Here is a 26644-nt window from a genome sequence, read left to right as displayed (position 1 = left end):
TCCAGCAGCAGCCGGTGTGGTTGTCCCCACTGGCCGCTGCAGAAGAGCCCTAATCATAATCCATCATCTGAATTGCAATGTCTGTGCAGAATCATATATTGGTCCATACACAACACCAATAATTGCCTGCACAAATACTTAATTCCTAAGCAGAATTTCATGTTTGCCGATGCAATTTTAGAACCAGGTTTTGGAAAAATGGCACACAATGTTATAGACCAATATTCTTTTTTTCTGTTTGCCTCCGACTATTGCACGCATTAATCTATATATGTACTGAAAGAAATATGATTAAAAGACAAAGGTGAGATTTTTTTAAAATCCACTTAGGGTGTTGGGATGCTCAATTCCCATTAATGCTAATTAACTAATTACATTTTAATGAGGATTAAATGACCAAATCCTTTCAGCAGCCCTGAAAATCTCAGCGAAGAGCAGAACCCTAAAAGCATTAGAACATGGCATCTTTGTAATATGCGAGTTACATTTCAATCCACTGCTGAGGCTGAATCCAGCTGTTCTCCTTTTTTTAATTTAACATTTATGCAAGAAGATTGCTTACAAAAATAAAACTACTGGAACTGCCTTAAGTTACACTTTTTGTGGCTTTGATAAGTAAAATGATCTGTCTCTGAAGTGTATGATTTCAGACCCAAAGGTGAAAAAAATCACTTAGGTTGCCAATGTTAACAAAAATTAGTGGAATAATAAAAAAAATTTAAGTGAATTTCCCTTTTCCCTCCCACTTTCTCCTCCACTGCTGCTTTATTTCCCTAGGAGTCCTGCCAGGTTAAGAAGACACAATACACCTCCAAAAATGACTAGTACAGTAGCAAGATAACTCCTTCCTTGGAAGCAAAAGTTATTTCTTATCACAGAAGAAAGCAAAACGCTTATTAGGCATAACCATGAGGTAGGACATTTTAACATCAATCAATCCCGCTGCTTCTATTCCCCTTTTTGAATATTTTGATCAGGTTCAAACTGCAGTCCTCAATATGGAGCTTTACTATGGCACCCCCCAGCAGGAGGGGGAAAAAGTTATGGAGTTAATACATTTAAATTAGTATTTTCTAACTTGGGGAGAGGCCTTCCTAGGAAGGCAGCATATTAATGCACACAGGAAGGGAAAACTACATGACTTTGGATCCACTCTGACCATCTGCTTCACCACAAACATACTGCCATGCATAAGCCACTAGGCAGCTCCTTGAAAGCCACCTACCATCCATTCCTGTTCCTACAATGGTTTGCAATGCAGCTGGCCATGGAAGTAATTCACATGTATAGGGTAGCAATATGCCAACCTAAGCTTTGCTCAGTGACACTGAGCTCAGCTGCAAGAACACAAGGGTCTCAGGTATACAGAACCATCAATGAATGCCCTCTATCTTGAGAGCTGTATGTAGCTTTCTAGTAAGTGCAGGCAGGAAAGAGAATAAATTTTAAAAAGTAAAAGAAAAAAACACAAGGAAAAGAATAAAAAATGAATAAAAAATAAAGAAAAAACCATAAAAGAAAAAAGGAATAGGAGAGTAGGACTTGTTATAATAGATCACATGAGTGGTCCATCTAATCTAGTGTTCTGTCTCTGACACTGGCCATTAACTGGTGCTTCAGAGGATGGTTCAAGTAACCCTGAAGTGAACAGTTAAGGAATAACCTTCCACTGGGGAAGGCTGCTGGGAACCACTATTGTAAGTGAAGGTATTTGATGACTTCCAATGATAAATTCAGATGTGGGAGGATTAAAAGGAAACAGTGGGATGAGGTGGGGTGACACAGGGTAAGGGAGGAACATAAAATCCAAATCAAAGGAAAACAAGTATGAACATTTCCATAATAAAAGTTTTACCACTTACTGAACCACAGATCAGTGCACTAGAACTCAGGTCCTAAGTAGGTGATTACTCAGCCCTCACTCATGCAAACTCCCATTGAAGCAAAAAGTAGCTTGCCTGAATAAGATCCTTATGATTAAGCCCTTTGTCTTTACATAGTAATATTTCCTAAAATTATGAAGGGAAAAAAATCCTTCTTCGATACCTTTATAGTTTCCATAGGCACTCCAGGCTTCGGAACTTTATCCAAGTAAGTGGTCAAGTCTTGATCGACATGTTCAAACACTAGTGTTAGTTTGGTCTCTCTGTCTGTTCGTGACACTGTGCATACATCAAATAACCTGAGAGGAGAAAAAGGAAAGAGGAGATAAGTTGACGGAAACAAGCGAAGCAGTACCTTGCAGCTCATAAAACGTGGAGTGAAGAAAGAACTTTCCCAAGCAGGAACAGTCTGTGAACTCTTGATGATTTGAGTGATGATCAATTATTTGTGACATCACATTCAAATTTCATGTTTGGATTCTGAAATCACAAGTATTATGACTTCACAGCATGATCAAAGAGTGGTCGTTAGGTGAGGAGATGATCAATTCTGATCAAGGCACAACTACAGTTAACAGAATACAGAAAATGATTTGATTTTGTATTCATGTTCTCTGCCTACTGCCACATTTGCTCCCCTTTCATTCTTCTTTAAGAGAAAATAAGTATACAGTGACTTTTTCAAGAACCAAAGAAGCTGATTGCTTTTATACACCTTTTAATTTCTTCTCACACCTCTCCAACATACACCATTACAATGATCTGTCACTCAGTTTAGAATCGCATTCTCCTTCTCCTCTGATCTACAGAAACAGCATTTTTGCACTCATCAATCTAGTAAATTGCTATAAGTGGAGAGAGAGTCAGGAAATTGAGTTTAAAAAAAACTTTTATATACAAAATACAGCTGCTAAGATATTCTTCTTCTCTCATCATTCTGAGCACATTACTCTCTTACTTAAATCCCTCTGCTTTCTTACCCTCTTTCAGAGCATCGAGTTCAAAGTTTCTTCCCCTCATTTTCAAAGCTCTTCACAGCTCTCACCCTTCTTACTTGTCTACTCCTGTTTCTTACTGATACACCTCCCAGCTCCTCTAGCCAGTGATCTATGACTGCCTGTTTCCCACACACATTTCTGTGCCTCCTTATATGCATCTCCTTCTGAATGGAATGCCCTCCTCTAAATGATATGGAGGGTCACTGCTTTCTCTTCTGTCAAACCCTTCCTCAGAGCCCTCTTCTGCCACAATCCCCTGGGGAAATCATCTAATTACTGATGGCTTTCAAATGAGATGGGGTTATCTGACACAATCTTTTTAAGTGATTTTTTAAAAATTACAAGTGTTATTTAAAAAATTATAGACTTAATTGCCTTCCTGTGTGAAACGTGAAACAAAATCAATCAATATATTTATCAATTGATAGTAGATTTTTTTTCTAAAATACCTGTAACTGCTATTCTTGAGAAGAAGAATATGTAGTTTGATAGACACTATTTTGAAATTAGTGGTGAAAAAATATTTTGGGTCAAAGTTACGATTGTAGTGATAAAATATGCATTTATTTTATACCCAATAAGAATAACATGCTTGTTTATTGTAGGGACAGTGTAGGATTAATGGGGTCCTTAATTAATAATTTCCTTATTCTTAGACTCAGAACTAAACTCCTGATATGCTGGTTCCACAGTAATGCCTAGTGCACTAGGTCAGAGGTTCTCAAACTGGGGGGGGGGAGGGGTGCACTCCCTAGAAGTCACAGAAGGTCTGGGGTGTGTGAGGTGCTTTAGCAAAAAAAGCTGGGAGCCTCTGGGTTGCCAGAGAGTGGTGGCTGCTGGCCAGGTGCCCAGGTGGAGGGATGTAAGCTACCCCAGACACAAAGAAGCGGGGTGTGATCACACAAGTTTAAGAACCACTGCACTAGACCATAGTGCCTCCCTCCTAGTCACTGAAGTTATGCCATCTGAAAAATATGGGTAATAAAAATGCTTTGCACTTATTTAGTGTTTTTTCATCTGTAGATCTCAAAATATTTTATAAAGGTGGTTAAGCATTATCTCCATTTTACAGCTGGCCTAAGTTCAAAGATTTGAGCCAAATTTAAGAGAGTAAGTGTGCTCTATTGGATGCTCTTATGGGTCTACCACTTCAGGGTTCTGGATCCAGCTTTAATAAATATTGCCTATACAATCTCTGGCTAGTCACTTAAACTTGGCTTCTTAGTTATTCCATTTCGAAAATGGATGTCTTAGGCCAAAGACACATTTTGATGAAGAATAATTGTAACACAACCAAGAGTTTCATTTCCTTTCACTTCTGAAAAGTAGTCCTGGCTAGTTCACAGATAAACATTGAAAATTCTCTCTGTAATGCCCTTTATACCCCCTAACAGCTTTAACAACAAAAGATCATGTCTCATTTTCAAATATTGGCAATTTCTTAAATTATTATTGTGCTTGAAAACTGCCTATTGCATGAGTCAGTGTAAAACTCTGTTTCACATTTTGTAGCATATTAGGGTTTTGTTGGGAAATCAAAGGACACAAAGAAACATCAGAGGTTTTGTAACAATTTCTCCTCCTTTTTTGGTTTCAAGAAGTTCCTACTCCATTTAAGCAAAATGTTCAGAAAACCTTCTAGTTAGCAATAAGACTTAAACCTAAAAATGAGCAAAAGGCTTCTTTACTGGAGTTGCAAGGAGAATTAAAATTGGCTTTATAATGGGACCGTGGAGCTTATCCACTCTCCATAACCAAACTTACATGTGAAGAACTGACATTACTGTCTTGGTTCTACATCTCTAATAACCCAGGCCTCCATCCCGGAGCTCAAGGACCTTTGCTGCTAGCAGTTCATTACAGAAATATCATTATATGCTTTCTAAGCTCACTAGCCAATAGAGGGAACATATTCTCTCACAAATATTTATGGTCAAATCCTCAGCTAGTGTAAATCAATAGAGCTCAGCTGACATCAATGGAACAACACCAGTTTATAGCAGCTGAGGATCTGGCCCCTTGTGCCCAAATCTGTTCTAACTATAAACAATGACAAAAAACCTCTTTTGACATCCATCAAATCAGAATTGTGCCCCTAAAGACCCACAACAAAAAAACCTTAATAACTGCTAAAAAACCACCTATTTACATTAAATACAGGAGTTTCCAAGGAGATTGAACTGTCTGATAAATTTGAAGGAATTTGTGGTTTGGTGATGGAAGAAGACAAAGAAACAGGGAAAAGTCAATATTTTAAATCGGGGTGATTTTTACATGACCTGCAATTTAAACATCATTTTGATTAATTTTCTTTACAGAAACATTCTACTTTGTTTTCACAACAAATATGGCAGTTTTTAGATCAGAGTATTTTTGGAGCCAAACTTATATGGGCTGCAGAATAGAAGCTTGGTGCAACTTTAACAGAGAGAGACTCCGCCTCTCCATAAGAAACTTATTTTGACCTAATTAATCATATAAACAAACATTCATCAGATGAACATGAGAACATATATTTATGGGGCTGATATTGTCTATAATAGCAAAAACTCTAGAACATAGAATATCAGAGTTGGAAGGGACCTCAGAAGGTCATCTAGTCCAACCCCCTGCTCAAAGCAGGACCAATCCCCAATTTTGCCCAAAACCCCCTAAATAGCCCCCTCAAGGATTGAACTCACAACCTTGGGTTTAGCAGGCCAATGCTCAAACCACTGAGCTATCCTTCCCCTCCAAGTATTATTCTCTTTATAATTCCCTTAATGGGACAACATAAAGAAGATGGATGCCTCTGTATAAAAAATAAGTTTTGTGAAAAGTCACTAACCGTTCTGAAAAGCAAAATTCCCTGGTATTTGGCTGGAGGTTAATAATCTGTAATATATTTATATGAATCAATGTGGAATGTAGCCGGACTGCCTATAACCCCAACACATGCAAACAGAGAGGAGCCAGACAGGTCTGAACATCTGAACATAAACACTGGAAAATATTTCCAACTGTATGATTCCTTTGTGTTTGCTTACATTTACTTAAAAAAAATTAAAACACCTTTTTTTGCCAGGTATTTAATACATTGGCAAAACTGCCCTTTCAACCATTGAAGGGTTGTAATTCAGTTTATTTGGGTTTTTTTAAACAAGATTTCACTGTGTCAGATGTAGAAGCAATGTATATGACTACAAGCTTCCTTTACAGGGAAATCAAATACCAATAACTCTGTTTAATTTTTACCAATTGTACTTAATTTGATCCTGGTATTCTAAATGCATGTTAATAGGTACTCTGCTAAGTTTAAGAACTGTAAGAATGTTTGTCTATTAATCACTGAATGGAGTAGTAATAATGCTAATATCTTGCACTTCTATGCCACCTTTCATCTGAGGACCTCAAAGTGCTTTACACTTAATTAAATAAGCTGCAAATCCCACCCCACCCCATCTGAAGACAGTAAATAGGATATAATTATCTCTGCAAACTATAAATGCTCCCTAAATAGATAATTTTAAGCAGAGCTTGTTTAAGCCTTTGATAAAAAAATAATATCTAGCATTGCCTGTGTTAATTACCCCTGGAAGAAGATAGCTAGCATGAGGTACACCCTCTTGCTTAATAGCTCCCCTATTGATGGGATAGCCTCATTACAAATTATACCCTTCTATATTCACTGTGAGAAAAGCATCCTTATGTGATTCCATAACGGTTGCCTTCTATGGTTAGGATTCACTCTGCCATCTAAACTGTAATTCTTTCAGGCCATTTCCTGCTTATTTTTTCCTATTTGATGGGTTATACAGCATCTCTGGCACAGGCTACAGCATACAGCCTTTTATTTAGAAGCTCACATTGTGTCCATAGACCTCAGTGGAGTAAATCCAGATAAATTAATACAGGATTTCCATACTGAATACTTTGTAAACACAAACCCTGCCTTTCTATTGTACTTATAAAAGAAACCTTTGCATTATTTGCAATGCCTAAATCTAAGATCCGCTACAGGAAGTCCTGCAAGTATTTAACAAGAAGTTTGGCTGGAAACGGTTGAAGGGCTGATGTGCAGATCTGAATTAGAACACTATGAAATACTAGATGCCTACTGCAGACTTGCTTTTCAATGGAGCCAACTTTTAGAGTTAACAGTACCACCTAGGAAAGATTTATCAGCTATGAACACACATAGAGCTCTATTTTCACTTTTTATATTATGTGAATATTTTCTGTATCACTACACAGAAACATATTTGTCTTTTTCCCAGTGGTATTTTGCACTGAGAATTTAGAAAATTAGAGAATGTATAGTTCTGCAGCCTCTTCTACCACAGATTCCATACACTATAGGGTGAAGGGAAACTCTCATACTCCCTTTTTACCATTTTACCACAAGATCCAATTTTGCAACTGTAATCTTAATTTGTCTTTATTCTGCAACCTATACACATGAACTGTAAATCGTCTTAAAAAGGAGAATACCTACTCTGTCATTTCAACTGAAAATTGCTGCTTCTGCTCTGACTGGTGGAAATATGGTCGCTGCTGCTGGATTTACTTTTTGCCTTCGCTATTGTGGGTCAAGCCGTACAATGCTGGGAAAGTGTAACCAACATTTTCTCACGAGCACCAAGAACTACTGGTGATGGAGGAATACTTCAGTCAGAATCACCCGCATGCATCTAGGGCACGGGTGAGGAAACCTGCCCCTGAAAACTTTAAAATCCTTAAACACACAATCAGTTCTCCTGGCTCCTGTCAGGCATATACTGAAGTACAAGTGGTGAACTACCTAAAGCATAGCCAAAAGGAAGATGGAAACACAGAATCTTGTGGCAAAAGCATTTGAGGGACTATTTATATTATACATATTGCAGTAGTGCTTAGGAGCCTCACTCATTGCGCTACACGCTGTACAAACACAGAACAATAAGAAAAGTTCCTGCTCCAAAGAGTATGCAATCTAACGTCATGGAATTATTCTCATTATTTGGAAAGAATAGCTACAGGGACACTTCATTCTTATCTTATATATGGTAAAGAAAGAAACGTGGAGCCATTAATACATAAGTGAGAGAAACATTTCAGAAGGGGGAGGGGAGGTAAATAGTGGTGAATGCATTTTGGAGACTTCACAAATCTGGATTAAGTCACAAACGGAAAGAGTTTGATGGTCTCAACCTAGCTCCCACAGATATTTGTCCACATAGAAAAAAACCCTTGTGCAATTTATGTATGATTGGCATTGTTTGCACAGGACCACCACAAGACTGGAATACCAAGATTATTACAATGCATGATTGAGGTTTATTGATAAATATGTGTGAGGAAGCCTGAATAGCTACATTAGCTCAAGCTAGTTCTAGGTGTCTCTAAAACCTGGTATCTAACCAAGATGAATAAAAATATGAGAGTCAGGCACCCACTGATACCAACTGTCAGCAGAAGCCTTAGATCTCCTCTTCTTTTGTAATATGGTAGCTAATAAGTTTGCAAAAGCTTACTCTTAACCAACAATAACCCCTTTGTACCACAAAAGTATTTTAATATATACTTTTAAATAACCAATTTTCTTTACACCTCTGTGATCAAAAGCTGCATTTTAATATAAGCCATGTTTTCTTTCTTTTTTAAAATATAATATGATTCTGCTAACAGACATCAACCTCCTCTTGGAATCAGATACAACAAGCTTATTGTAGTAAAGGACCTTATGCCCGAAGAAGAGTACTATATAGCTGGACAGGAGAATTAGAGCACTGTGCAGTGCAAAAGCCAAGCCCAACAGAGCAAGCAAGCATGCGAGTGAACAGAAGTGAAGTAGAAGCATCATACTCATATGTTTTAGAGTCCTTTCTCCTTTCCCACTACATGCTGCTTTGTCTCTGTATTTGACGTTCACTTTCCTTAGTAAACCGTAACCAACTCCTCCATACCTTTGAATCATTTTATGTCTCAGAAGGTTCGGTATCCTTGTCCAAAGTAACTAAGTATACAGCGATGAACAAACAGAGGAAGGGAAGCCCCAAATGTACAGTCTCCCACATCTCATCTTTGTTATAAAAATTTCTAAAGCACCTTAGTGACCACAGAAGTCTATCTCCAATTTTCAAAAGTAATGTAGGCACTTAGGTCCAGACTTTTAAAAGTATTTAGGTGTTTGTGCACTCAGCATTGCAATACCTAACTGATTTAGGAGTCATCCTCAATATAGGCACTTGAGCCTACATCCAATTGACTGTCAATGGGAGTTTAGTGCCTAAGTGTCTAAATCCCTTTTGAAAATGAAACATACGTATTACTGTGCTGAACGTAACAGTGCCTAAATACCTTTAAAAATTTGGGCCTTAAGACCCCAAGTCACATTGCAAATCAAATGGACTTAAGCACCTAAGTGCCTAAGTCACTTTTGAAAATGGGACTTAGGTGCTTTTGGAAATTTTACCCTCTGCTGCTCCCCCTAACACTTGCATTGTGGAGAAGACTGAGGTAGGAATGATCTCCTTTCTCACCACTCATTCATAAGAGTCGTATAGCTCTTCCAGGTGTGGATCACAAAAGAATGGAATAACACACCATCAAATATAATAAATTGACCTATATGTGGCAGGTCCAAATGTTACACAGATTCATGTAAGTGACTAAACAAGTTTTCAACCCTCATTCATTAGCTGTTGTACTGAGATCAGGAACAGCTGCTATGCAGAAGTCACTGCATGGCACAAGTGAGGCAGTGGAACCTCCTATTCCTATAGCTGCACTCCAAGAGGACTTGGACAACATTCTTTCTTGCAGATCGCTTAATAGTGAGGGTTAAGAGAAGACTGAGGATATTAAGATGATCAGATGATCACTTATCTGCAAGCTGAGCTTATGCTATAATTTTTTCTAGAGTCTCTCCTTTTCTGACTTGGAAAAATTATTTAAAATGCTTACTTTTTTACAAAAGATGTTTTTGTTCTTTAAAAGCGTGTGTTGTATGTGTGTGTGTGTGAGAGAGAGAGAGAAACTGGTGCTCTTGAAAGTGAAGTAAATAGCACTGGCTAAAGTCCAATAAAGTGCAGGCAGATGAGGCAAGCTTTCAACACACAACTCTGCCTCAGTCCTGACCTGCAACACCCCTGTTTTGGGCCTCTCTTGAGCAAAGACTGCCCACGGTGCCAAATTGCATGGTGGTTTTATGTTGTAGACAAATGTCTGGTAGGGACTAAGAGGAAACCACCAAACTAATTTTCACTTGAAACATAAGCCAAGATTTGTGCCCAAGAGATGAAAAGGCTAGTGCATTAATTCACTATGCCAACCAGTCCCCTAAAAGTTTCAGCCATTAGAGTTTAACTTCAAAGAAAAAGTGTTTGACAAGATGGTCTCTTCACCCCTCATTTACTGCACAATGTTGTCTTTTCTAGACCTGCTGCTGATGTTCACCTTCCCAGAGGATTGTTTCTAAGGGAGCAACAGAAGAGATGAGTGTTGTAGGACCTCAAGATTGCAAACTGTTGTCATAATAGGCCAGGCCCTCAATTTAGGGAGGCATTATAGCATTTATCAGTTCTTCAGAATACAGGTCTCCTTTGACAGCCAGTTATCAACTTCATCTCATCTGGAATTATTTTAAGCCAAACGGCTTTTATTCAGGAGCCACTCAGTCATACACTGAGTTAGCAAGAATACCACCAAGGTCTAAGGAAAACAATACATGGAGGTCGGTATCATCTGCCGGCTGATGGTACTGTAACTCAGGGGTGGCCAGCCTGTGGCTCCGGAGTCACATGCGGCTCTTCAGAAGTTAATATGCGGCTCCTTGTATCGGCACCGACTCCGGGGCTGGAGCTACAGGTGCCAACTTTCCAATGTGTTGGGGGGTGCTCACTGCTCAACCCCTGACTCTGCCACCGACCTTGTCCCCACTCCACCCCTTCCCGCACCCTCCCTTCAGCCTGTTGTACCCTCACTCCTACCCCTCCCCACCCCCACCCCCCCAGAGCCTCCTGCACACCACAAAACTGCTGATTGGGAGGTGCAGGGAGGGAGGGGGGAGGCGCTGATTGGCAGGTCTGACAGTGGGTGGGAGGTGCTGGGAGCGGGGGGTGGAGGGAGAGCTGATGGGGGCCTGCTGACATATTACTGTGGCTCTTTGGCAATGTACATGGGTAAATTCTGGCTCCTTCTCAGGCTCAGGTTGGCCACCCCTGCTGTAACTCTCAGCACCTCACACTCTCCAATAGTGGTTTCAAATACATATTAACATGTGGGTCACAAGACTGATCGTCACATATACAACGAATACATCAGAATTTCTCTGAAAGGAACAAGCAGAGTCGCTTTCAAGTGATTCCATTCACTCCTGCCTGGTCCCACAGTCAGTAGTATAACATGACCATCAGCTGGAAAGTCACAGACAGATCCAGCAATATCAGCCATGAATGTCTGACCTCTCTCCATTGCTCTGAGGAGACTCATCTTAGCAGATAAATGCTGTTTCACTGTTATGCAATAACAATACTGACAGCATTCACGAGGCCCCGGTTCAGCAAATAAAGTAAAGATGCTCTGATTCACTGGTAATGTGTGTGCCTCTTTTATTAAATGTTTTCAATTTTTAAGATAGTACTTTCCTCAGGGAAAGTTACATTCCTTTTTACACGTTTTCCATCCTTTGAGTTTCTTGATATATAAATAAAACTTTATATCTGAATACTGATCTTGTTCAATTCAAACGAAAGGAACTCAGAGATTACCCTTGAATATCAGTTATGCCTAGCATAATGAAGGACAAAATAAAGTCCAGTCTTTATTCATTTATGATCCACAATCAAGCAATTGTATTAAACTCCAAACTTCACTTTACATTTTATATTCAGGATTCAGCCAAAATCTGCAATATGTAAGCTGCTTATCTCACTTCTGTAAAAAAATAAGACGACAGATAAAAATCAGGTCTTCATGAAGTTTGATGAGTTAACATTTTTTGGAGATTGATAATTACTACATATTCACCAGTTGATCAAAACGGTAAGCCAAAAAAAAAAAAAAAAAAAACCCCTACTTGATATGGACTGTAGACCTAGCATAAATCAAATAACCATGCTTAATAATTTGTGCAACATCATATATAATATTTTGCATGCAATGGTGTTTTGAATTACATGTCCAGTCCTTGAGATGCAGATAAACCACCTTGCATCTGTCACAACTTTGCTGGAACTTTTTAAAAAATTTTCAAGTCTTTCTAAAGTAAGACACTCCTTGCTACACTCCTTGAATTTTTCAGAAAGAAAGGAGAGAGACGGAAGAAAAAGGGAGCTAGAGATACAGACAAAGCAAGAGAAGATATACCATATTATATATCAAATGGGAAAAGGGAGTGAAGAAAGCAAGAAAAAGAAGGTAAAATAAGAAAAGTAAGATGCAAGTTTAATTTTAAAATATATATTAAATAAAGAATTGACAATATATTACAATTAAATACACGGAGACTGCTATTTTATTTCTTTAAATTGAATAGGGAGTGGCTTTGGGGTATTTGGTAAATTGCATATTTTATAGCCTCACTTACATCTCAACGATTCCACCCCCACCCCAATTCTACCTTTTGAATAACTAATTTTGCAACAACAGGTACACTAGGCCTGATCCCATGGAAGTCAACAGCAGACTATCCATTGATTTTAATTAGAGCTAAATTGGGATTTTTAGTCTAGACCCCAACTCAGCAAAACACTTTAGCAGGTCTTAAAAGACTTGTTGAATCATTGCTCTAAGCTGCTGAGAGTAAGAAACAAAGATATACAATACTTGACTGCTAATGAATTTGATGGAAATATCTACTATCACTTACATTAATTCAGATGAAGTCTGCAGAAAAACTACCACCTTGGCAAATCTAGGCTATGCTGACAACTTAGTATAGTATAAAATTTTTAGATTTTGTAACAAGGAATTTTTTTACAAAACCTAATAGGAATGGAATTGTCATCATTTTTTTTTAAATTCAAATTTTATAGAAGCACTATTTTGCAGTGTTGTGAACCCAATCACAAAAGCTATGTGACAGTACTGGAGTATTACAAAACGAAACAGTCTAGAAAGAAAAGATTATTATCTATCAGTCCAGTTTCATTTTCTAGGCCAGATATGCAAAAAATAAACAGCATCAATATTGGTCAAGAAAAGTGGTAAACTGAAAAACAAATTCAATGAGACAACTAAGGAAATTTGTTTTTATGATTTTTATTGTGACAGTGTCCCTTTAAATAATCTTTTATTTATTTGGAAGAGATCAATTACTATGTCAAAAAACATTAAAAACCAATACAAACACTGCATGGTTTATTGTCATCTCAATTCTCTGTTTCTGGTTTTATTACTACTTGCCATTTGTTAAACACAATGTTCTCAGCGCTCCAGAGGACATTCCAGTAGACACAGCCCTCACCCTAAGGAGTTTAGAGCCTACATAGATGGACAATACAAAACCGGCTGGGAAATCCTATGGGTGTTTCTACTTACATTAACAAACAAACACAGATGCTGTGACAGCATATTAACTGACATGCACAGAGAAGTGAATTTTGAGGTGGAATTTGAAATAAAAGAAGATAGTGTGCATTGGAAGAGGGAGAGAGTTGCTGGCATAGAGCTTGATCCTACAACATCCACTAGCCCCAACCCTGCAAAGAATTTAAGCTTATGCTCAATTTTAAACATGTGAGTAATGCCATGGAATTCAAAGGGATGATGCATTGTTTTAAAGCATATGCTTGAATGCTGTGCTGGACTGTAGCTGGATTGCTCAGAACACTGCAGAATCAAGCATATAGAGGTGAGCATGGAGGACAACATGAAATCAAAAACGAAAAGAGAAGATTCACTGGATGAGCACAAGGGATGAAGGGGTAAGAGTAAGAAATGAGAGAAGGGATTTCACTTCCCTCCTCTTTGTAAGTTCCCAATGTGATAAACTGTTCATGGTATGGACAGCCAGTGCAAGGACCTCCACACCATTTAAGCCCACATAGAGGCTACAGAGGGAAAACTGTGTACTTTGCATGCATTGTGGAAAGGGACTACATGCTGGCACAACATAGGCCTGGTCTATGCGATAAATCGACCCTTGCTGGATCGATTGCTGCCCGCCAATCCGGCAGGTAGTATAGACATACCCATAGTCTCCAATTTAAGGTAGGCCAGGATCTGTACATGTACAGGTGATATGAATATTGAGAGCTTGTGGTTGCTATTCCATAGGCTAGAAGTTGGGGGCAAACCTCTGGTTGTTGGAGGGGACATGTATTTCACTATTCCAACCCCTGTGCATTTGACCTGTCCAGAGCCCAGTTGCTCTGGGTTTCGGAATGCGCAGTAAATTTCACCCTATCAGTAAAGTTTTGGACATTATAGGTCACTCTGCCTTGGAGTCATTGTGCTCAATGTGCAACAGCAGTCAAAAAGGGTAACAGAATGTTAGGAACCATTAGGAAAGGGATAGATAATAAGACAGAAAATATAATGCCACTGTATAAATCTATGGTATGCCCAGGGATGAGCTGCCAGAAGCTCAAGAATCGGTTCCTTCACTTGCTCCGGGTCTTCGGCAGCACTGAAGGACCCGCTGCAGAAATGCCGCCGAAGACATGGAGCGAGTGAAGGACCCGCTGCCGAAGAGCCGCCGAAGGCTCGGAGTGCTGCTGGGTCAGTAAAAATTCACATGGGAGCCTCCCCAGCCGAGAGCTCAGATGGGACGGACAGGACAGTCCTGTGGGCCACATCCTGTCCATCCCGCCTGAGATTCCTTAGCCCTTTAACAACCGGTTCTACACCGACTTCAAAATTTAACAACTGGCTCACGCGAACCGGTGCGAACTGGCTCCAGCTCACTACTGGGTACGCCCAAACCTTGAATACTGTGAGCAATTCCGGTTGCCCCATCTCAAAAAAGATATATTACAATTGGTAAAAGCACAGGGAAGGCAACAAAAATGAATGGTGGGTAAGGGAGTGGAACAGAGTCCATAGGCAGCAAAACTAAAAAGACTGGGACTGTTCAGCTTAGAAAAGAGATGACGAATATGATAGAGGTCTAGAAAATCATCAATGGGGTGGAGAAAGTGAAGAAGGAAGTTTTATTTACCCCTTCACATAACACAAGAATCAGGAGTCACCCAATAAAGTTAATAAGCAGCAGGTTTACAACAAATGTAAGGAAGCACTTCTTGACACAACGCACAGTCAACCTGTCGAACTCATTGCCAGGGTATGTTGCGAAGGCCAAAAGTATAACTGGGCTCAAAATAGAATTTGATAAATTCATGGAAGATAGGTCCATCAATGGCTATTAGCCAAGATGGTTAGAGACACAACCCCATGCTATGGGTGTCCCTAAATGGTCGACTTCCAGAAGCTGGCACTAGATAACAGGGGATGGATCACTGAATAATTGCCCTGTTCCATTCCTTCCGTCTGAAGCATCTGGCACTGGTCACTGTGAGAAGACAGACACTGGGCTAGATGGACCATTGGTCTGACCCAGTATGGCCATTCTTATGTTCTTAAGGTCCTGATCCTGCAGTCCTTACTCAGGCAGTGGGATTTTTGCCTGATTAAGGACTGAAATTTTGGGCCCTGTATGCGGTCCCCCCAACCCTTTTTTATTCCTCAATGTCCTTAATTCTAAATGTAATCTCTCTTCCCTAACCTTTCCCCTGGATTCCACTGGATTTTATGAATGAAAATTAATTTCTGAATACAACTATTCTAGATGTTCATGCTTTGTTGCCATTAGTCCATCACAATACAAATGGGTTCCTTTACATTCCTAAATAAACATCAAACTGTAAACAACTGCTCAGTTGCTCTTTTCAAGAAAGTCAAAGAAAATAACAAGAACTGTTCATTTTAATTCCTATTTTGCGAATTAGAACAGTAATTTATTTCCAGTAATTTAAACAGCATGAAAGATCATTTTAATGGCCTCCAAATCTGCATGAAGAATTTGTTTTAGAGATACACTGGATATAAGGGTGTTGTACTGCTTAAGATTTCCTGAAAATAGATCAGATACATCTACCTGTTTCCAGCACAAGTCTGGGGGCTAGATGGCAATACATCTGCTATTCCAGACAATAGACAAAACAATTAACATGTGTCCTATATTTTCTCTCTTAAGTTTTACAGATGTCAGTTTTGTGAGAAGCTAAAATGCAGTAAAATGGAGAGGGGGCTTATCCCACCACTCTGGTGGTTCGGGCCACACAAGATGTGAGGGAAAGAGACTTAACTGAAGAAAGGGAAGAGAAGAACTGTCGGTGTAAAACCTACAGAGATGAGCAATTCTTGCCACATATATCTTATACCACTGTGACTGGCATCTTCTACCCATGAATTATCACCATTATCTGATCTATTTTTGAAAAGCCTATATGCTGTGCTGTGAACCAATGCTAGTGTGCTATGAGGGAGTCACCCCCACTACCAGTGAAGTCAATGGAAACTCTCATTGACTTCAATGGGGGTTGGCGAGTCCTTACATTATTTAATTAACAATAGACTCTATATATTTTCTGTGGAAAAGGTGTATTGGTCCAGACTCACAACAAACAAAATAGTCAAACAGTCATCTTGAACACAATGTACAGGAAAGTGTGGCATACTCCAGTGCCATTTTATTCTTGTGACATAACTCCCAGCATACAAAATGATGGTTATTTCACCAGCTGCCCAAGAGTGACCATAGTTGCACAATTACAAGGGCCCAGAGTTAATGGAGAATTCTCATATGAGTAAGACAACCAGGATTTGGACATGGGTTTGGAAAGGAGGCCAATTATTCGTATTTAAACATTGTGGTCCTTTCAGTAATATACATTCCCAAAGAAAAACTACATTAAGATGGAGCTGTAACTTAGGTACATTTCAGTAATTTAAGGGTAAATAGCATTACAGGGCTGTTGTACTTGTCCAAAACTAAGCACCATAAACAACGCAAGTTCAAAGTTGAGGTTATACTTAAAAGAAATCCAAGCATATTAAAGCATGGAAATGCACAGTTAAGGCACCAAAGCAAACTTAACTAAATAATTAAGCCCTGTATTGACACAGAGTCTCTGTGCTGCCACCCACCTCTACTATCTGAACACTTTCCATGTAAAGTCAACAGCCACAGCAAAGTGCCTAGTACATTTAATTACTTTTCCCCTCATAAGGGCATGGGGAAAGAGAGAGACAGATCAAGAATGCAACAGATACCACAACCTCCTCACCCTGTTGCCAATTCCCAAATAACAGGATCAATTCTGCAAATGCTCCATGCATTAAGGGCCTGATCCAAAGATCAGTGAAGTTAATGGAAGTCTCTTTCTTCAAAGACAGCAGGCTGTGGATCACTGTTCCCTCTAAGCTGTGCACGTGTGCGCGAGCACACAGATCCTAAATCCCGCGCACCCAGCGAAACAACTCGCGCACAAAAATTTGCACAGAAGCACAACAGTTTGCACAGAAGAAATTTTTTGCGCACAGGATTATCATTTATTTCAATAGGAGTGCCACCTGTGATGGACTCACAGGATTAGGCCTTATACTAAAGGCTAAACAGACACAGAATGAATGGAACTAATAAAACTTCATTAGAAACATGTCTGACTTACTATATTCAGTCCACAGGAAGTCATCCTTAAGCATTCACTAGGTGAAAAGGGCTCCTTATTTCCCTTGCAGTGCAAATTCTTTACAATTTTTGTCAGAATTTTAGACACCATATCCTAACTTCTTTTAAAAATGGCAGCATCACAGCATCTTTTTTCCCTTCACAGATTTTGCATTCCACTCTGTCCACTCACAGTTGTTTACACAAAATCAAGCAAGCTCTCTGGCCTTCATGTGTTTTTCCTCTAATGAGCTGTTTTTCTTTAAAGAATCTCAAAGCACATCCCTGGCAGAAGACAACTAAAAATATATATCTATATCCTGCTGTAATATTCTCACGTGGTTTCATTCCTCTTTTCCTTAGCTAGTAGTTTAATAAACTTGCTTCCTCCTTTTCCATCCAGTTTACATCGTTTCAAAATTAATGCACATTTTGTGACACATTTTATGGATTGTACTACTTTTTAAGTATTTCCTTTACTCTCTTGCATACATACATACAAGAAAAACTATTACACATTATTTACAGGTTTGCCAATGCAAATGGAGAGCAGGTAACTTTTTGAGCTAACTATACATTTTATTTGGCTATGTTTTACTATCCCTGGTGCAAAGCCAATTGCTTTCTTTAGGGGCTTCTTTTAAGAGCATGGGATTAAGTTTACTTTTTAATGCACAGGATATTTTTGGAGTGAGTATGTTGATTGTTTTGAAAATGTACAGGGGGTACCACTGCATCCAAAAAACCAGCAGAACCATATTTTCATGATATTTTGCAATTGTATGTCATTCAAATTTCTTAAAACATTGTACAAACAGTAACAAAATCTTACAAAGAACGGGTTAATTAGCTATGGCATTAGAACCATTTTACAATAAGATAAATGGAAGCAGAGAGAGGTGAAGTGAATTATTCAAGGTCATATAGCAAGTCAGTGTCAAAGATGGGAACAGAGTTTAGGAGTGGAGTCCTGGGATCTAACTACTAGCAATACTTTCTCTTTCATAAAAAGAAAAGGAGTACTTGTGGCACCTTAGAGACTAACCAATTTATTTGAGCATAAGCTTTCGTGAGCTACAGCTCACTTCATCGGATGCATACTGTGGAAAGTACAGAAGATCTTTTATACACACAAAGCATGAAAAAATAGGTGTTTACCACTACAAAAGGTTTTCTCTCCCCCCACCACACTCTCCTGCTGGTAATTCCTTATCTAAAGTGATCACTCTCCTTACAATGTGTATGATAATCAAGTTGGGCCATTTCCAGCACAAATCCAGGGTTTAACAAGAATGTCGGGGGGGGGGGGCAGGGTAGGAAAAAACAAGGGGAAATAGGTTACCTTGCATAATGACTTAGCCACTCCCAGTCTCTATTCAAGCCTAAGTTAATTGTACCCAATTTGCAAATGAATTCCAATTCAACAGTCTCTCGCTGGAGTCTGGTTTTGAAGTTTTTTTGTTGTAATATCGCAACTTTCATGTCTGTAATCGCGTGACCAGAGAGATTGAAGTGTTCTCCGACTGGTTTATGAATGTTATAATTCTTGACATCTGATTTGTGTCCATTTATTCTTTTACGTAGAGACTGTCCAGTTTGACCAATGTACATAGCAATGCCCCTCTGCCATGTACATTGGTCAAACTATTGACCAATGTATTCTTTTTGCGTATACAGACTAACACGGCTGTTACTCTGAAACCTTTCTCTTTCATAGTCTTTTGAAAAACAACTGCTTAAGAGCAGAAGTCAAATAAAATTATGGGTGTAAATTTTAACACTTTTGAGTGTGCAAGTCTTTAAAGTGACTTACAGTTGTTTGCATTTACAAAGTGCAGTTCTACATATGGATTGATGGATGCAAGTGAACACTGGGTATAGACTTGACTGAAAATTTGGCCCATAAATTTTCAGGATTAATGCTGCCTTAAAACAGTTTGTTTGGGATAAATTTATAACAATATACAAAACATTTTAATTTCCCCCAAATGCTCACCCCTACCTGGAAATGGGAACACCCTCTGTTCAACTGGCTTTATGTCTACTACAGACACTAGTGCAAAGCCTTCATTCCAGTCTTTAAGATCTGTCAACACTTCCTACTTCTGACATCTCTTTGTATTTCCCAACGCATTTCCTATGCTCCACAAATGCCAGACCTCTTTCTGTCCCCCTGTCTACAATGTGCAGGCACTTCTGCCATGCGGTCACCGCTGTCTTCTACATCAGCTACTTTGACCCAATGACTCCCTATTTTTAAATTCCCTGTCTTTTCTCTGGGGCCAATTACTGATCTCAACGCCCTTCCGAAAAAGAATCAAATCTCTTGCTTCCCCTGTGCTCAGTCATTCTCCCTCATCACCCTCTGCATACTTCTTTACATCTCTCTTACCATACGGGAGCTACGCCCTTATTTTCTAAATTGGCTACCTGTTTAACAACAACTTTAAGGCTTTGCACACTTTGACTCACCATCCGCTCATGTTTAAAAGGAACAAAACAAAACAAAAATACACAACCCCAAAATCAAAACACAATTCTTTTCTAACCAGATAGGCACAGTACAAGTTAGATGTCTTCAAATCACCAGGGCCTGATGAAATACACCCTAGAATACTCAAGGAGGTGACTGAGGAGATATCTGAGCCATTAGCAATTATCTTTGAAAAGTCATGGAAGATGGGAGGCATTCCAGAAGACTGGAAAAGGGCAAATATAGTGCCCATCTATAAAAAGGGAAATAAGGACAACCCAGGGAATTACAGACCAGTCAGTTCAACTTCTATACCCAGAAAGATAATGGAGCAAATAAGTAAGCAATCAATTTGCAAACACCTAGAAGATAATAAGGTGATAAGTGAGTCAGCGTGGATTTGTCAAGAACAAATCGTGTAAAACCAACCTGATAGCTTCCTTTGACAGGGTAACAATCCTTGTGGATGGGGGGAAGCGGTAGATGTAGTATATCTTGACATTTAGTAAGGCTTTTGATACGGTCTCGCATGACCTTCTCATAAACAAACTAGAGAAATACAACCTAGATGGAGCTACTATAAGTTGGGTACATAACTGGTTGGAAAATCGTTCCCAGATTGGTTCACAGTCATGCTGGAAGGGCATAATAAGTGGGGTCCCACAGAGATCGGTTCTGGGTCCAGCTCTGTTCAATATCTTCATCAATGATTTAGATAATGGCATAGAGAATACACTTATAAAGTTTGCAGATGATACCAAGCTGGGAGGGGTTGCAAATGCTTTGGAGGCTAGGATTAAAATTCAAAATGATCTGGACAAACTGGAGAAATGGTCTGAAGTAAATAGGATGAAATTCAATAAGGACAAATGCAAAGTACTCCACTTAGGAGGGAACAATCAGTTGCACATATACAAAATGGAAAATGACTGTCTAGGAAAGAGTACTGCAGAAAGGGATCTGGGGGTCATAGTGGACCACAAGCTAAATATGAGTCAACTGTGTAACATTGTTGCAAAAAAAGAAAACATCACTCCGGGATGTATTAGCAGGAGGGTTGTAAGAAGTAATTCTTCCGCTCTACTCCGCGCTGATTAGGCCTCAACTGGAGTATTGTGTCCAGTTCTGGGTGCTGCATGTCAGGAAGGATGTGGACAAATTGGAGAGAATCCAGAGAAGAGTGACAAAAATGATTAGAAGTCTAGAAAACATGAAAATATTGTATCCAGTTTGCAAATTAATTCCAATTCAGCAGTCTCTCATTGGAGACTGTTTTTGAAGTTTTTCTGTTGAAGAATTGCCACTTTTAGGTCTGTAATCAAGTGACCAAAGAGACTGAAGTGTTCTCCGACTGGTTTTTGAATGTTATAATTCTTGACGTCTGATTTGTGTCCATTTATTCTTTTACGTAGAGACTGTCCGGTTTGGCCAATGTACATGGCAGAGGGGCATTGCTGGCACATGATGGCATATATCACATTGGTAGATGTGCAGGTGAATGAGCCTTTGATAGTACGGCTGATGTGATTAGGCCCTATGATGGTGTCCCCTGAATAGATATGGGGACACAGTTGGCAACGGGCTTTGTTGCATAGCTGAGTTAGTTTTGATCTAGCTAACTCAGGTACCAGAGCAGTGAAGCTACAGAAGCACAAGCCTGCCTGGGACCCTGGGCAATTACCTGCAGGGCTAGCCTGTGCTAAACCTCACGCTGCTGCAGCTACACTGTTTGGCGACCCAAACTAGCTCAATTAAAGTTAGTTTGGGAATGTCAGCTTGAGCTGCAATCACACCCTCAGCCTTTCAGTGCTTGTATTTTCTCATTATTATTATAAAAGCTTTTAAAAGCATTGTGTCAGTTTTAATGCTCAAGAAGAATGCTGGGCTGTCAGCCCCAAAGGTCTTTGGTCTCTATCAACAAATACAGAATGGGAAGATGCTGTAAACTTCCTCAAATTGGTCCTACGAACACATATCCATCTTCATGCGGAGGGCTCTTCCGATCTAAAAGTGACAAGTGAATTCATTCTCTATGCTTGGTCAACCCTTGGTCAATCCTTGGCCTCTAGGATAAACAGTCAATAAGGTGGTCAGTTAGTGCCATTTGTGGTGGTATTTTTTGTAACGTGGACATTTATCAACTGGGAACTGGGCTAAGACCACTAAAGTTTTTTCATGCATGTGGCCAGCATCCAATGAGGATGGCAAGAGTTAAAAAGGAAAGGAAAGAAAAAAATTCTAGAATTACAGACTTGGAGTGATGACATCAAATGGCCATACACGCTACACTAAATACCCATGTGTATGGTGCTTAGATACTATGTTAGAAATGCATTAACAACTGATAAAAACAGGTAGGGTACCAGTAAATGACTTAGGAGCCTAAATTGCATATTGAAAAGTGACTTAGGTATTAAGAGCCTAAGCCTAAATGAAAGTCATTGGGATTAGGGGCCTAAGGCCTAGATCCCTAAAGGTTTTTAGGTGCCTGACTCCATTCATTTCAGTGGCAGTTAGGCACCACAATACCTTTGAGGATCTGGGCCCTAGGTCACTTTTCAAAATGGGAGATAGGAGCTTCTGAAAATGTGCTTGAGATCAGTAGTCTACATGGTTACGTCTGTTTGCACTGTAAGTATAAGACAGCTGCACAGACAGTTACAAGTTTGTAGTACTTTTGTGTGAGGAGTACTATAAAATAGTAAAATGTAATCTAAGATGTACAATTTAAATTTGTGTTCCTTATATATCTTGCTACTGGCGATAACATTTTGTTGTAGCCACTCCAATTTAACTTAGAGGTGACTTTTTCCCCCTGAAGTTTTATAAATCATTTTGTGAGTTATCTTTGAGGGATTTCAGATGTTTTTTGGCATGCTTTTATCTCAAGCATAGCCTGGTTTTATAAATTCACAATAGGCATGTACTTGGTCTGAAATGAGAACTCATGTCTTGAACAAATATGAAGACATTATCATTTCTTTCTAAATATCCATATATTCACTAACTCAACTGAGGATGCAAGTTAGAGACCAAGAATAGTCTGTTCAATTGAATAATGAAGTAATTTTGTATAAAGGTTTGTGGGGCCAATTTTGAAGGCATATTAGCTCTAATGAGAATAAACACGATATATGCAGTGTTGCATTCTTAAGGACTAATCTTGCACCAGATTAGGGCTGGTGGTGGAGAGCAGGGGAAGAGAGGGAAACAGGGGATGAGTGGCGAAGGGGAACTACTTTTGTGGAAGATTAAGAGACAGTCTCTAAAGAGGTGGCAGCTCTAATCTCCATCTTGCAACCAGTTACTGGCTCAGATGTGCATCTCTAGCTACTTTTCCATCTGGACAAGACGACAGATTTTGACTATCATCTACTGGGAAAGTAATACATCAAAACACAAAGTAGCCAATAAGTTCTTGAATAAGCAGCAGAATAAGAACTATGGACTTCAAAAAAGCAAGACTTTAATGCACTCAGAAATCTGGTAGGCAAGGTCCCCTGGGAAGAGAAAAGGTTCCAATGTCCCCTAAGGGAAAAAAGAAGTTCAGGAGAGCTGGTTTCTCAAAGAAACAATATTAAAAGCACAACAGCAAACTGTCCCAATGCAAAGGAAAGATAGGAAGAAGAATCTGAGGCTAACACAGCTCCATCAGGAGCTTTTAATGACCCAAAAAATCAAAAAGGAATCCTAAGGAAGGTAAAAGTAGGGACAAATTTCTAAGGATGGAATATGAAAGAAAAGCATGCAGGGAGAAAATCAGAAAAGCTAAGGCACAAAATGAGTTACACCTAGCAGGGATATAAAAGGCAACAAGAAGAGGTTCTATAAATCCACTAGGAGCAAGAGAAAGGTCAAAGAAAATGTAGGTCCACAGAAAAGGAGAGCCAATAATGGGTGACATCAAGAAAGCTGAGATGTTTAATGCCTATTTTGCATCAATCTTCTCTAAAAAAGTTAATTATCTTTGAGAACTCATGAAGGAAAGCTGAAGTTGAGAGGGGAACAAAGAGTATCCAGGGAATAACAGACCAGTCAGCCTAACTTTAATAGCTGGAAAGGTACTGGAACAAATTATTAAACAATCAATATGTAAGCACTTAGAGGATAATAGGGTAATAAATAATAACCAACATGGATTTGCCAAGAACAAACCATACGAAGCCAACCTAATTTCCTTCTTTGATAGCATTTCTGATATGGGGGAAGATGTAAACATGATACATCTTGATTTTAGTAAGGCTTTTGACATAGTCCCACATGACATTTTCATAAGCAAACTAGGGAAATGTAGGCTTCTAGATCAGTGGTTCTCAACCACGGCTACACAAACCGCCTAGGGGTATGCAGAGGTCTTCCAGGGGGTACATCAACTCTCATTTAGATATTTGCCTAGTTTTACAACAAGCTACATAAAAATCACTAGCTAGGTTAGTACAAACTAAAATTTCATACAGATAATGACTTGTTTATACTGCTCTATATACTACACAGTGAAATGTAAGTACAATATTTAGATTGATTTTGTAATTACTGTATATAGTCAAAATGAGAAAGTAAGCAATTTTTCAGTAATGGTGTGCTGTGACACTTTTGTATTTTTATGTCTGATTTTGTAACCAAGTAGTTTTTAAGTCAGATGAAACTTGAGGTACACAAAACAAATCAGACTCCTGAAAGGGGTACATAGTCTGGAAAGGTTGAGAGCCACTGTTCTAGATGAAATTACTATAAGGTGGGTGTAAAACTGGTTGAAAGACTATAATAATCAATGGTTTGCTGTCAAACTGGGAGGACGAATACAATGGGATGCCACAGGGGTCAGTCCTGGGTCCAGTACTACTCAATATTTTCATTAATGACTTGAGAGTGGATAGTATGCTTATAAAATCTGCAGTCAGATGACAACAAGCTGGGAGGGGTCGCTAGCATGTCAGTGGACAGGATTAGAAATCAAAATGACCTTGACAAATTAGAGAATTAATCTGAAAGCAAGATGAAATTCAATAGGGAACTAACTGCAAAGTACTATACTTAGGAAGAAAAAAAAACAAATACACAAATAAAAAGGGGAATAACTGGCTAGGCAGTAGTATTGCTGAAAGGATCTGGAGGTTACAGTGGGTCACAAATTAAATGAGAGTCCACAATATCATGCAGTTGCAAAAAAGGCTAATATTATTCTGGGTATAGTAACAAGATATCCTATGTAAGGTACGGGAGGCAATTGTCCCACTTTACTTGGCACTGGTGAGCCTCCAAGTTGGAGTAATATGTCCAGTTCTGGGTGCCACACTTTAAGAAAGATGAGGAAGGGTTAAAAAAAAAAAAACTGGGCATGTTTAGTCTTGAGAGAAGATTAAGGGGAGACCTGATAACAGTCTTCACGTATGTTAAGGACTATTATAAAGTGGATGGTGGTCAAATGTTCTCCAGGTCCACCAAAGATAGGACAAATAGTAATCAGCTTACTCTGCAGCAAGGGAGAGTTAGTTTTTCCTAATATCTAACCTTTCTAACCATAAGCATAGTTAAGCACTGGAATAGGCTTCCAAGGGATTGATAGATTCCAAGGTCAGTAGGGACTATTGTGATCATTTTGTCTATCCTCCTGTGACACAAGCCACAGAACTGCCCCCAAATAATTCCTGGAGCATATCTTTTAGAAAATCAACCAATCTTGATTTAAAAATTGCTGGTGGAGAAGCCAGCACGACCCTTGCTAACTTGTTCCAATGGTTAATTGCCTTTGCTGTTAAAAATGTATGCCTTATTTCCAGTCTGAATTTGTCTAGCTTGAGCTTCCAGCCATCGAACTGTGTTATACTTTTCTCTGTTAGATTGAAGAGCCCATTATCAAATATTTGTTCTCTATATACATACTTACAAACTGTGATCGTCACCCCTTAACCTTCTCTTTGTTAAGCTAAATACATTTAGCTCTCTGAATTTATCATAATAAGACATGTTTTTTAATCCATTAATCGTTCTCATTGTTCTTCTCTGAGCACTCTAATTTATCAACATTCTTCTTGAATTGTGGACACCAGAACTGGACACAGTATTCCAGCAATTGTTGTACCAGTGCCCGATACAGAGGTAAAATACCCTCTCTACTCCTACTTGAGATCTCCCTGTTCATGCATCCAATGATTAAATTAGCCCTTTTGGCCACAGTATCACACAATCATTGATAGGAATGTTTAAACAATGTTGGACTAAGAATAGATCTCTGTGAGGCTCAACTAGAAACAAACCTGCTCAGTGATGATTTCCCATTTACAATTAAATTCTGAGACCTATCAGTTACCCACATTTTAATCCACTTAATGTGAACCATACTAATTTTATATCTTTCTAGTTTTTTAATGCAAGTGTTGTACAGTACCAAGTCAGATGCCTTACAGAAGTTTAAGTATATTACATCAACACTATTAACTCCCTCAAACAAACTTGTAAATCTTATCTTTTTTTTAATAAGTTAGTTTGGTAGGATCTATTTTCCATAAACCCATGTTGATTGGCATTAATTATATTACCCTTCTTTAATTCTTTATGAATCAAGTCCCATGTCAGCCGCTCCATTATCATGCCCAGGATTATCCCATTTACCCTTTTTAAATATTGGCACGTTAGTTTCTTCCAATCTTTTGGAACT

At 39.0% G+C, this 26644-nt stretch overlaps 1 protein-coding gene across 7 annotated transcripts in view; it reads right to left on the bottom strand.

Moving 5' to 3' along the window:
- The window catches only part of CDK6 (cyclin dependent kinase 6), a 202860-nt gene that overhangs the window by 154182 nt on the left and 22034 nt on the right, over nt 1-26644 (bottom strand). For all 7 annotated transcript variants that reach the window (XM_073333954.1, XM_073333957.1, XM_073333958.1 and 4 more), the window contains exon 3: nt 2047-2182. In XM_073333954.1, coding sequence (XP_073190055.1) covers nt 2047-2182 — 136 coding nt within the window. The remainder of the gene's footprint in view (nt 1-2046; nt 2183-26644) is intronic.

This window comes from Lepidochelys kempii, chromosome 2 (genome assembly GCF_965140265.1).
Source record: "Lepidochelys kempii isolate rLepKem1 chromosome 2, rLepKem1.hap2, whole genome shotgun sequence".
NCBI lineage: Eukaryota > Metazoa > Chordata > Testudines > Cheloniidae > Lepidochelys > Lepidochelys kempii.
Note: the sequence above shows the minus strand (reverse complement) of the source record. Positions and strands in the feature narration are given on the sequence as shown.